At 38.8% G+C, this 12,278-nt stretch overlaps 1 protein-coding gene across 4 annotated transcripts in view; it reads left to right on the forward strand.

Moving 5' to 3' along the window:
- The first annotated feature begins 3,746 nt into the window (after positions 1-3,746).
- slc6a6a (solute carrier family 6 member 6a) overlaps positions 3,747-12,278 on the forward strand; it is a 32,538-nt gene continuing 24,006 nt past the window's right edge. The window contains exon 1 of one of the 4 annotated variants that reach the window (XM_010875889.3): positions 3,747-3,915. Coding sequence is in view for 1 of the 4 variants with exons in the window: in XM_010875888.4 (XP_010874190.1) it covers positions 9,381-9,391 (11 nt within the window). In the remaining 3 variants the exon portion in view is untranslated. Of the gene's footprint in view, positions 3,916-9,214; positions 9,509-10,069; positions 10,279-12,278 lie in introns of those variants that run through there. The other 3 variants (XM_010875890.4, XM_010875888.4, XM_034295708.1) reach the window with 3 other exon arrangements.

Here is a 12,278-nt window from a genome sequence, read left to right on the forward strand (position 1 = left end):
CGATCTTAGGGAGAGGTTGTCCTGGCAACACGATGCCTGCTTTCCCTTTGAATCCAAGCCCAAGCACTTGCCTCTTAGGTGTAATTTTCATCAACCACTACATGAACCAAGTACTTAAGGAATTTAAAATAATTAAGTAACAAAAAGCAATACATAAAATAAAAGTTATTTAATGCCTGTTATTTGTTGTTTCTGAGCTCAAACTATATTCTCAATCCAGATCCACTGGATTGAGATCCAACTGGTCATGAAAGAATAACTAACCTTATTCAGAATTACCACTCCCTTGTAAGCTATGTCAGCAATTACAACACATGATTACATGATTACAACACAATCTTATCAGTTGATTTCAGAGCTAATGTTTTGTTTCTAACATTTTCATCTTTGTGAACATTTCTATGTTCTTGTTTCATGTGACATGTTCAGCAGCTACTTTAAATGCTAGTTTAGTTCCAAACACAAACACTGGTCCGCTACAGGCAACTTCCTCTTTCTAACCCATTTCCTCTTTGGCTGAGCGAAAACAGTGGGTCTTGTTGACACATTGTGTTGTTTTCTAAGGGGAAACAAGAACTGAACCTGTTAGGAGATTGGGTCGGCTTGACAGCAGGCTTTGCTTTGCAACAAACTGCTGCATGTCGACTAAAAGGCAATGCCAAGGTACCCAGAACAGGCCACCATGGCTGCTGCCGGGCTCCACAAACAATGAAGAAAGCTCTTTTTCATTCAATTCTGGAGACGAAGAAACAACATGTAGCCTTGAACTGGTTGCTTAATGTTACACAAAAACTAAATCATTGTTAGAGAACACAAAATCTAATTTTACACGTTGTCACATGCCATGATCCTCTTTGTTTGCAGACTCTTTTGCATTGAGAATCTGATGGGGCGAATGCATTGTATGCAAGGTGTTTAGCATAGATGCGTTGAGGGAGCATTAAACCAAAAATTACACTGCAGGTCCATGGAATATGCAAACCCAGTAATAAACGACATAGCCACACACATGGTAGCATTGCAACATTGTTAAAGCATAATTTAAAAAACAGTCCATCTACCTTTGATTATGTAGGCTACTATTTGGATTTAATATAGAATAGAAGGATACATATTTACAGACAGATGCTGAAGGATACTGAACATGCTTGGTACAGCCTGCTGATGGCCCATTATTAGGCCAATATAGGCAGGTAAACCATTATTTAACATCAGCTCCATTAATTTTAGCAAGTTGACTGACATTATACTTGCAGAAATCATTGAAGTCTAACAAGAACACTAAAGTGTTGCCAAGCCAGGGAACAAGTAATGTCAGAGATGCACGTGTCATAATGACAATCACTGAATTTCATTAAATATTTAGTTTACTTTGTAACAGGTTTATTTTTTCATGAATTAAAGTTAGGGATGCACCAACAGTTTTGAGTAGGCAAAATGAGCAGGTTAAACTCTTCATCCCTCATTTCTGCTTCATTCAGTGTTTAGTGAGGTAAGAGTCTGCTTTGGTACATTAGTTTAAATGAGCTTGTTCACTGCACCTGCAGTTGGAGGGGGGCTACACTGCTCCTAGTTTAAACTAATATTATCATTCTGCTGTCCCACATTTACGTGATTTTCGAAAAAGGTGACCATAATCATGGTTGAGCAGTACCAGAGCAAAATTAAGTGGAACAAATGTCAAGTTTGGCAAATGCTCTAAACCCATTCCTCATTCAATGCCGAATCAAACTCGCTCCAGCTCAATCTCCAGCTCCAGCTCCGCCTCCAGCCCCGCCTCCAGCTCCAGCTCCGCCTCCAGCTCCACCTCCAGCTCCGCTCCCATCCTCTGGTTCAGATAAAATACTTGCCCGTCATCATAAACACTTGGAATGTCATGTATATATGAGGTATGATAGGGATTTTACTAAAAGATTATGCACATTTAAACAATATTTCATACCCAGCTGAAACCTGAGGTCTAAAAATACAATTTGTTGTTCACAAAAGGCTCCATCTTTAACAATGCCATGGTTTTAAAATGTATAACCTCTTTGTAGAATGTCTCATATTTGGTGTGAAAGGTTCTCCTCCCTGTGGTTTGCTGACCTGTCCTGACCTCACCCTCTGACTAGTGAGCTCAGCCAGGATCTGCCATGCCGACACGTGGCCATGCCATCTGTCTGGTTACGTTTGGTTGTTTGTCTGCACAAGATTAGGCTTCTACAGTGCAATGAACTAATATGCACTAGGCTGAACAAAGTTGTTTCCTGGTGTTTCTATGGAAATTGGGGTACTTCCAAAATTGTTAGGGTCTACACTTCAATTTAAAAACATTTTTAATTCAATCATCAACCAGGTAGTCAGTATTGTTTATGGTTAGGCAAGGCAATGTAGGTTATAGTTAATGGAATGTTTTACTGGTTACTTAGCTTGTAAGAAAAACTACACAGCAGTCCCTTGTGAACTTTGCACTTTGCATCCCTTTTTTGGATGTGTTTATGAGTCAGCATACACATGTGCCCCTTTGTGAATTGATCAAGCAAGATAAGATGGGATAGCCATTGAGCAATTAAAGAACTAGAGACAGCACATAGTGATTGTTACTTTTAAGTAGTTCACTTTTACACTGTCACATGACAATACTTGGGTGTCTATATCCTGGTTGTAATTAATTTATGAGGGCCAACTCACAGATATTCTGGAACTCTGTGAGCACAGTCTACAGCTCAAGCACAGATGACATCATCCAAAAACATGGCAGACCATGTTTAGAATATCTTTGATTATGAGTGATGGGGGAAATGTGGCCATCTGTGGGAACTGTCATTCTGGGACAGATTTCAGTTTAACCTTTTACACTCTAGGAAATGGGTCTGAAAGGATTGGGCTAAACTGAAATGTTTCATACTGAAGAAAAATGAAATGCTTATGTATTATACTGCTAACAAAGAAAAGGGAACGTAAAAAGGGAGAAACTATTTGGCTGAAGGTGATGATAAAACAAATCTCATGGAATGCCATTCAGACTGATCTTAGGTGAAATGCTTTAATGCCTATAACACAGGTTTTGTCTGGCAAATCTCAGTCATATCTTGATACCTCAGTCATATCTATTCTTTGTATGAGAGCAGAGGCTTCTTCCTTCCTGACCTCCCATGTTGGACAGGTTTGTGCAGTCTTTTTTCTGACCGATGACTGACACAGTTCAATAACTTTTTCCTGACAGTTGACACACTTCAATGTTGATTGTGACAAGTGAGGCCTGTAGATCCCTTGATGTTACCCTGGCGTTTTAGGACATTTCTATGAGCCACTTTTGGTCAGCTACTGGCCTGAATTTCAGTTCCAGAATATGCTTCTATCTAGATGTACTGTAGGTAGATAAGGAACGTTTTCCGGAACAGTATTGTGCAGCAGATTAATTAACAGATGGGAGGTGGCTTGATAAATAACATAGTCTGAGAGGCAGATCTAGTCGATTAATGAGGGCCACATCAAGGGGAATGAAACTGTAGTGAGATAAACTGGAACAACTTCTGTCTGCTGTGCTAATGTTCATAATGGCTGTCATTACCAAATAGCCCACAGCTAAAAGCTTAAAATGAGCTCGGACGTAGTGTATCAATGCGTAATCTTCAACCCGCTTTGGTTAGGTTACAATGGAAGACCGGAAACATGGCGACTTGAGTTAGAGCGCTTGCGACGCAAATTAGCGGAACCTGTCACTTTAAGAATGAGTTCTCCTGTTGAATAGAGATGCTGGTGATTTTCCACTCTAACTGATATTAAACTCACACCCGCTTTCAGAAACAAAGGTCAGAGAGAGAGAGTCTTGTAATTCATTTCCGATATAATTGTTTGTATTTACCACTCACTGCACAACACAATAAGGAACAAGGGACAGCGCAAGATATACTGTAGCCTACATGACAGGTAATGAATCATTGTCTTTACCCATGGAGAGAGAAGTAACGAAAAATACGATTATTGAGTATTAATACTATTTACTCAGTGTTCATTAATAATACTAGTCTTATTAAGTTAAGTCAATAAGACTTTGTTTTATAAATCCTATGATGACTTTTCTGTAATTCTTATAGTTTATGATTAATCCAAATAGGTTTCATTTTGTTCTCATTCAAATATTTGCGTTCTCTTAGCCATTTCTCAACTTGCTTGTATTTTTTGAAGTAGGCCAATGCTTACAATTGCAGTGCAGCCTATACGTAATTGTTACGGTCGAGAGTCCATATGATGTGAAAAAAAGCTTTTGTTTAATTGCGGTGAAGCTGTGTAATGAAAGCCAACGGTTTATAGTTTAGCTATAATAGATTTGTGATGAAAAAAATACAACGTAAAAAATGCCATTGCCTTTGTGCCTGCACTTCCGCGTTTGACATTTTTATAAATGAACAGGTCTTTGTTTCACTTTTTAATAAATGCGATGAGATGGACATCAACATATTGGAGTTGGGGATGATGTATTGCCTCCAGACTCGTATCTCTCCCACGTGTCTGATTCTAGCCTATATTTGCGATTTATTGTTTTTGTCAACGTCCTAGTGAGGATGACGGTTATTTGAAAGAGGATGCTGTTTCTAAGCTAGCCTAGTTGTACCGCTTGAAGACGGTTATGATATCCACTAATCGGTTGTACATTTGCCTCCTTTTGTCTCCACTTTCCTCCCTCCACGCCCCAAAAAGGAGTCCCAACTCCTGAGAAACCTGTATTGATTAAGGCATGTCTCTTTTGATACCATTTAAATGGAAATTAAATGCAATCCCTCTCTGGATTTGTAAGACACTCAGATGGTGTTGTTTAATATATCAGATGAATGCCTTTAAACATTTTCGTTCTGCTCCATATTGTTTTGGTGGAGTCTTAGACTGGCAGTATAGCCTACAAATCTAATGTGTAATGAAGACAAAGATGGCTTGTGTTTTTTGTTTTGTATGTCAGACTGGATTTATGAAACTAGGCATTGATTTATTTCCTACCCAGTGTCTTGTGTCTTTGCTAACCAAGCATGAATGAGTTGTTGACAGCAGCCAAGCTGACAATTGCAGTGATGCTGAAACAATTATGCTTTGCACAGAAGCTTGCTTACACAGTACAAAAGGATACTGTGAACACAATAGATACACAATGGAAATAAAACATTCATAGGCACTTCCTTCTTGACTCCAACTACATTATGTGTATTCACCTCAGGTCGTAAAGAGACAACTGTATATATATATATTTTTTTTTTTAAAGGATCAACTGTAAAGAGCTTTATATCATATGAATAGACTGTAGCTATATTGACTTATACACACTGTAAGCCCGGATTCTATATTCTGTGCTATAAAAAAAGAACATCAACGGCTCTGCACATTAAGCCTTATCTCTGTTTTTTTGGTCTACATTTGCTCATTGACATAATGCTGTGCGTGCATGTCTGTGTTCATCTTCTGTTTCTAATGTCAAAATCTGTTTGTGGCTGTGGATGTGTTTGTATGTTTACTCACTGCATGATCTAATAGGGGTTGCTCGATTTCTGACCCTATCTGTATGTTGTCGTTTCTTTTTCACACCTTTCATGCCTTCAGAAAATTCCTTCTCTATAACATATGTTTCATGATATTGACAAGGTTGTTGTGGATATACTATTGTCCACCAAGCTGGTTTGGGATGCTTCGCAGTCTATATGCCTTTTATGCTGAATGCTACTTTGTATTGTTTTCATATCATGCTACAAAGTTACATCCTGTCATGTTGATATCAAAGGCCCACAGATCACCTTTGTTTTAATTATTACCTGCTGAATGTAGAGTGAACAGCCTTCCTGCAGACTGTTGTTTCCAGGTAAACAGTGTCAGTAGTAATACATTTTATCTTCTTAGAGATTACACAGAGTTCAGGGCTAAGACATGAATTCCAAGTCTAAATATGTCATATAAGATACTGTAGATGTGGTCTGACAGTTACTGAAATATTTGCAGAAGCATAGCTGCAAATGTGTCGACATCTGAATTGGTTTTAACCACGTGGAATTTTCCCCTGAATGGTAATTTAGGAGTGATTTGGCTGCTAAATTAGCATCTTGTGTATTTTACTTTAAGTAAGCTGAAAGCCTGACTGATTTTCATCCCAAAATAATTCTGTGGTATTGTCCCCCTAGTGGACAAGGGAAACCAGGCGGTTGCCTAATCTGCCTATTTGGTGGGCAGGCCCTGCTCATGGCTTCACGCCAGAAGGTTGAGGGTTTGCTGACCACCAGGCATGAGCTCACTAAAACTACCTCGTTCACTCTCCATTACTCTACAGTCAGAACCAACTGCAGACAATGATAGGCTGGAAGGAAATCAAAATGTAAAAAAAATATATGTAATATTTATAATTAAACTGAACAAAAATATAAATGCAACATTTAAAGTGTTGCAGTGTCTATGTTTCCTGATCTGAAAAATAAGATCCTTAAAATGTTCCACAACAGTTTTCTCTTAAAACTTTGTTTACATCCCTGACAGTGGGAATTTCTCCAAGATAATCAGGTGTGGCATATCAAAAAGCCAATTAAACAGCCTTGTCATTACACAGATGTGCCTTGTGCTGGGAATAGTAAAAGGCTACTCTAAAATGTATAGTTCAGTCACAAAACGCAATGCCACTGACAGAGGAAATTTCCACCCGAGCTGGTGCCAGATAATTGAATGTTAATATCTCTACAATAAGCCCCCGTCAATGTTGTTCTGGAGAAGTCATTATTTTCCACCAGCTTCACAACCACCAACAATGTGTAACCACGCCAGCCCAGGACCTCCACATACAGATTCCACAAGGAGTCACTAGTGTGTGATAAGGCAAAGCAACTGTATTCAATTATAAGCTCCCGAAACCCAGACAGTGCTGGGCCCAGTATCCCAAAGCACTAAGATGTTCATAAGATGTTCCTCATTGTTTTATTGGTGCATTTCCCGAAAGCATTTTTACTTAAGTAACATTGCTTTAATTAACATTAATTAACGAGTGTTACGCTCCACTCATTAGTCCATCTTAACAGTTCTGTTTTGGTGAAATAGTACAGGAGTGACATGCGAGGAGTGATCGCAAACAGTTAATATTAAGGCAATAGAATGAATGAAAATTATCAAAGCAGTTTTGATTTAGACCAATTTATTTAGAGAAATTACATAATAAGTTTGTGGGTAGATGTAAATGTAATTGAATGCAGTTGGGCTACTGAGGATAAAGAAAAATGTAAGTAAAACATTAAATCGTTTTTAAAAAGTGTTCAAAATTAACCCTTCACAAGTCTAAAAACTCTGTATTGTACTGGTACTGTCTTTGATGGATAGGTGCAGGTGCCTCTCAAGAAGAACATTGATTTCTTTAGCTATGAATTCTTGTTTTCTCTTGCATTCCATTTTTATTCCAAACAATTAGAATGTTTTTTTTTCTCACTATGCTTTATATTCCCAGTTAACCAATCACGTGTTGATTGCTATGTGAATAGAATACATTTCCAGCGATATTGTATGCTCCTGATAAGTAATCAAGCTCTAGCAAAATGCAATAGGCTATATTTCAAAACATATTAATTGCATAATTCCATTCCAAGCCCCAAAGATGGCCTGTTTCCATTCCAAACAGCCGTGATGTGGCACTTATGGTGCATGAAGAGTGACGTATGTGGTGGTTTTGGAAACGGGCCCAAATCCGTGGTAACAAAGTTCATCTCAAGGATACCTGCATTGTTAAACTTTCGTAAGTGCCACAATATCGGGAAACTGGGCCCTGGCCAATTGCATCGTTCTTCACGGGACCCCTGGGCTAAGACGTGAGCAAGATTCAAACACTGTCATGGTTTGCATTTTCAACATCACAAATTAGTATGATGAAAATCTCTAGAAATGTGTATACCTCTCCCTATATTATATATTGAGTACCAATGGCTTGGCTTGACAATGATTGTTTAGTGTTTTTTACAACGTATTTCTCTTCACATTCATAAAATGGTGCATGCACAATTTGGATGTTGCAATTTTGAAATGGTCAACCATGCACAGATTAACCCTACCACTCCAGTACATTTAGAACTGTCCCTTAAGCGGACCAACAAGGTATACAATATTGACTGCCTTATCTGGCTTCAATGGAAGTAACCTGTATTTTTCTTCTGACCAATTCGTGATCGTTTTAAATAGTTTTTAAACTTTTATAAAAGTATTTTGTTTCATCTGTCTTTGAAGACAATGTAAACGTTCTGAGACCACAATGCCGTGGAATAGTAACTTCCTTTTGGAAAAAACAACCAAATTAATTCTTAGATATGCAATAAAACTACAACAGTCCCTTAACCCACGTCTAATGATATCTGGGGCTATAAGATAAGTTAGGGCTCTTCTGTTTCACGTCTAATTTTAACTTGACGATCAAAGCAACTCTATGAAACAAGATCTCTGTAAAATTCCCTTCATACTTCTCCATAGCCAAGCCCTGTCGTCTGTCAGAAGGATTGCGCAAATCCTGTAGTCAAGTTTAATACTGTATTTTAATTGCCATTACTGTCCCAGCTATTGTACACAAGGTCCTTTATGAGTCTATGGCATTTAAACAGAACCGGGTAAAATCCAGGACCCATCACCTTATTAGGATGTACTGTGACCTGTACCTGGTTAATATCTCCAAGATAATGTCGAATGGCGCAGAATGATCCCAAATAGAGCAGAAAAACACAGAAACACTTCCTCAATTATATCTTGTTACCGATTAACAGCACCGTATTTACATTGCCAAATAGTCCCGTTAGAGATGTTTGGAAGTATTTGCAGTGATGTGTAGTGATGACACACTGTCATATGGGGGTTACAGTTGGAAGCATCCCACATACCAGTGGCATTTGGGAGCTTGACAGTATGAAGCGGCGTGGTCAGCCGAGCTAGTCGGATTCACATGACCCACTGCCCCTCACCCACATAATTATTTTTTATTTATTTTTGGGTGGGTGGGGGGGGGCTCCATTCTCCTGTCCAGAAGCAGTCCTTTGAGTTCCACTTCTGGTTCTGTTCATGCTCGGCTCACTTCACACTCTCCCTCCCTCACCCACTCCCTCTCTTTTCTCCGTCAGTGACATGACTAAGAGGTGCCTGTTAGACATGCAAGCGCTCCCTTCGCGTGTTGTGTGTGTGCGCGTGTGTTTAGGGGTCGAGTGGAAATTTACAGTCAATGCCCAGTCAGTATCTGGAGAGTTGCTCCGCGGCTGCACCCAATCTTCACATAGGATTTAATTGTCTTTTGCCGAGGGGGCGGGCCTTGCTGTGGGCTTCACTTGTGAGCGCTGTTTGCATAAAGCCATTCGGTACAGAGGAATGGTGACAGCTGAGAGACAAGCACCCAACACATAGCCACAGCCATGAAGGAAATGTAAGTCCATGGAATTACTCAACTGGAATAGAAAGTAGCATTACCTTAATCTTTATGTCAAGCCATTATTAAGATTTTCTGGGGATTCATTTTGTTTCAACCGAATGAACATTTCATGTAAGTACTTGGAAAACCAGCAATTATTTTCTGTAAAAAGAAATATGTATATTGTTGTTGATGCTCTGTGAATTGGAAAAAACGAACCTGAAATTCACAAAGAACATCAGTTGCATTCTGTTCTTTATGTCGGTTTGTCTTTCTGTCTGTTGCCATGCATACCCTTTACACAGGGCCTTTTGAGTTTCACTGTCCATAGTGTCCACGGTGTGCTAAGTGGGACATGTTGATAATGCTGTGTGTACTGTCATAATCATTTTAGAATGGCTTTGCAATGTCTGGTCAAGGGTGCCTGAGTAGGTCACCTGGATTGTTTGTCTTAATCCGAAGGCAGACATCCTGCCCGATAAGCACTCAGCAGGTGAACATATATATATATATATATATAGACGAAACAAGAGAGACCGGGGATAGACACGGGACAGGGAGGAAGAGAATTAGAGTGGGGGGAGTGCAGATCCAGTTATGTAATGACGTTTGAGAGTGGGAAGTGGTTCAAGTTGACATGTCATGCAGAACCAAGATGGAGAGAACGTAGAAAATGACCGAGCAGAACGAGGGCAGCATGATGAACGCGGCAACTAGAGCTGATGAATAGATGTGCTCTGTGCTTGTAGCCTAAGCATCCATTTAATCATTTCATTAAAGTTCACTTGTTTTAACAGTCAGAGAGTGGCAACTGGTCAGTGAGTGCATCTATGCATTTAACAATGCAATATTGGTTTGTTCAAAGATGAAGTGTGTGAAGTAGTTACCCGGACTGAAAGCAGGTCAGTTCTATTTCTTAATTACCCTGCACTTTTGCAACATGATGTTACTGTGTGGTGTATGTCAGATGACAAGTTGAATTAACATCCCTTAAGATTGAATGATCTTTATGGCTGCCTTTCAACTGAGAGTTGTTAAATTCTTATGTAAACTGGCAATAAGACCCAATTATCTTAATTATATGATTATAAATCAATTTTGAATAATACTGTCACTTTCTGAGGCCAAAAGAGACACATTTCATTGGAGAACAATTTGTTCTCCAGCTATTCTTCTGTCTGTCTCTTGGGAACGAGGCACATAATCAAACTTCTGATAGGCTTTTGTGAACCACACAATACAGATGACAGATTTTCATTGTAACCAGGGAGTGCAGAGGGGAAGCCTTTGAAGTTGTTCTCTATTTCTCAGTTTATGCCAACTTCATTTTAGTCTGAGCCAGCCTCAAAAGAATAGGAAACCATGCCTAGGCACACTGGTATATCAATCTCTGTTATTTTTCACCTGTTTCCTTAAATGTATCCTCAAAATATATTTTTTAATGTATTTTTGTTCCTGCATTGGATCATAACAGCTTTTTTCTTTCAATGTGTTTTATTCGGCACCCTTTATTATGTATGCAGTATTAATTTGTGTCCAAACATTTTATATTGTTTACATTTTAGACATTTAGCTGACACTCTTATCCAGGTCACCTGACATGCACTAGTGATTTCTCAGAAATAGTACCTCCATTACTTTACAATTAATTGTAGACTCATTCACTGCCCTGGGGCATTGGAATTCCATATTTATACCAGAAGCAGGCTGCCCCCCACTGGCAAGATTTCTAGCAGCATCTGGTCTTTCATCCAGGGACTGACCAAGACAGACCTTGCTTAACTTCGATAGGAAATCCATCTTTTTAATCCAGGGTGTCTAAGCAATTTCTTGCCTAGCTATCCCTCCTGCCCTGCAACAGGGTGATTTACAGCTCATTGGCAGAGGCAAGGAAATGGGATGCCTAATACAGTAATGACAACTCTTGTCCTCTTGGAAAGGCTGTTTACAGTATGAACATTCAGTAAACTTTTGGATTCTTCTGGATTCTAGCCAAGTTTTCTGACAGGATATCTGTACATCTAGACATTAACATTGGCTTGACTGCTCCTAGCATTAATCATTTGTTGGCTGTGATTCTGGTTGTAATATCTATCGGGGATATCATGTTTGTCAGTGTTCTGTTTTATTTTATATTATAAATTATTATTATATATTCTAAGTTTATGTTTGGTATATGGCCAGTCGGTCACAGCTACAACTATATCCAAACCTGCTGATTTTTGTTATGCCTAAGAACAGCCGTTAGCCATGTTATGTTGGCCATATAACACAACCCCTCAGGTCCTTATTTTTCAGTATAAACTTGCAAAAATCTCACTTTAAAGTTGCTACCTTCAGAGCTAATGAAGTCTCAAGGGAGCCCCACTCTGACTATTGTGCAGTTTACATATTTAAAATGATAAAAAAAGGTGACCCGATTTGTTTATATATGCAGTACCAGTCAAAGGTTTGGACAAACCCATTTATATTTTGTCAGTTCAGATTCAAGTTTGGGAGCTGTTGTTGTTTCTGTAACTGTAACCCTTTCTGGCCATGGGAATTTTTGTTTATGCAGTGGTTACATTGGCAAGTATTGGCAAAGATACCCGTTTGTTCTATTGTGAACTGGATTAGATTGTCGTTACGCATATACATTTTTCCTTACTGACTTAAAGAATTATAATTAACATAATCCTCACCTTGAAATTCCCTAAGAATAATAAGTACAACCGTAAATTACAATAACACTTATGTATAGCTATAAAATAGGTTATATTATACACATAAAGATAATACTGTGTTTACCAGTCAGGAATTCCATAAAGGCACAAACTTGACCCATAAATGATCTATTACAGCACAGAGTGATTTGCAATGTTAACTTGAGCACCATATCCAAAGGGAATACAATGACAGAGAA

Source organism: Esox lucius, chromosome 12 (genome assembly GCF_011004845.1).
Source record: "Esox lucius isolate fEsoLuc1 chromosome 12, fEsoLuc1.pri, whole genome shotgun sequence".
Lineage (NCBI taxonomy): Eukaryota > Metazoa > Chordata > Actinopteri > Esociformes > Esocidae > Esox > Esox lucius.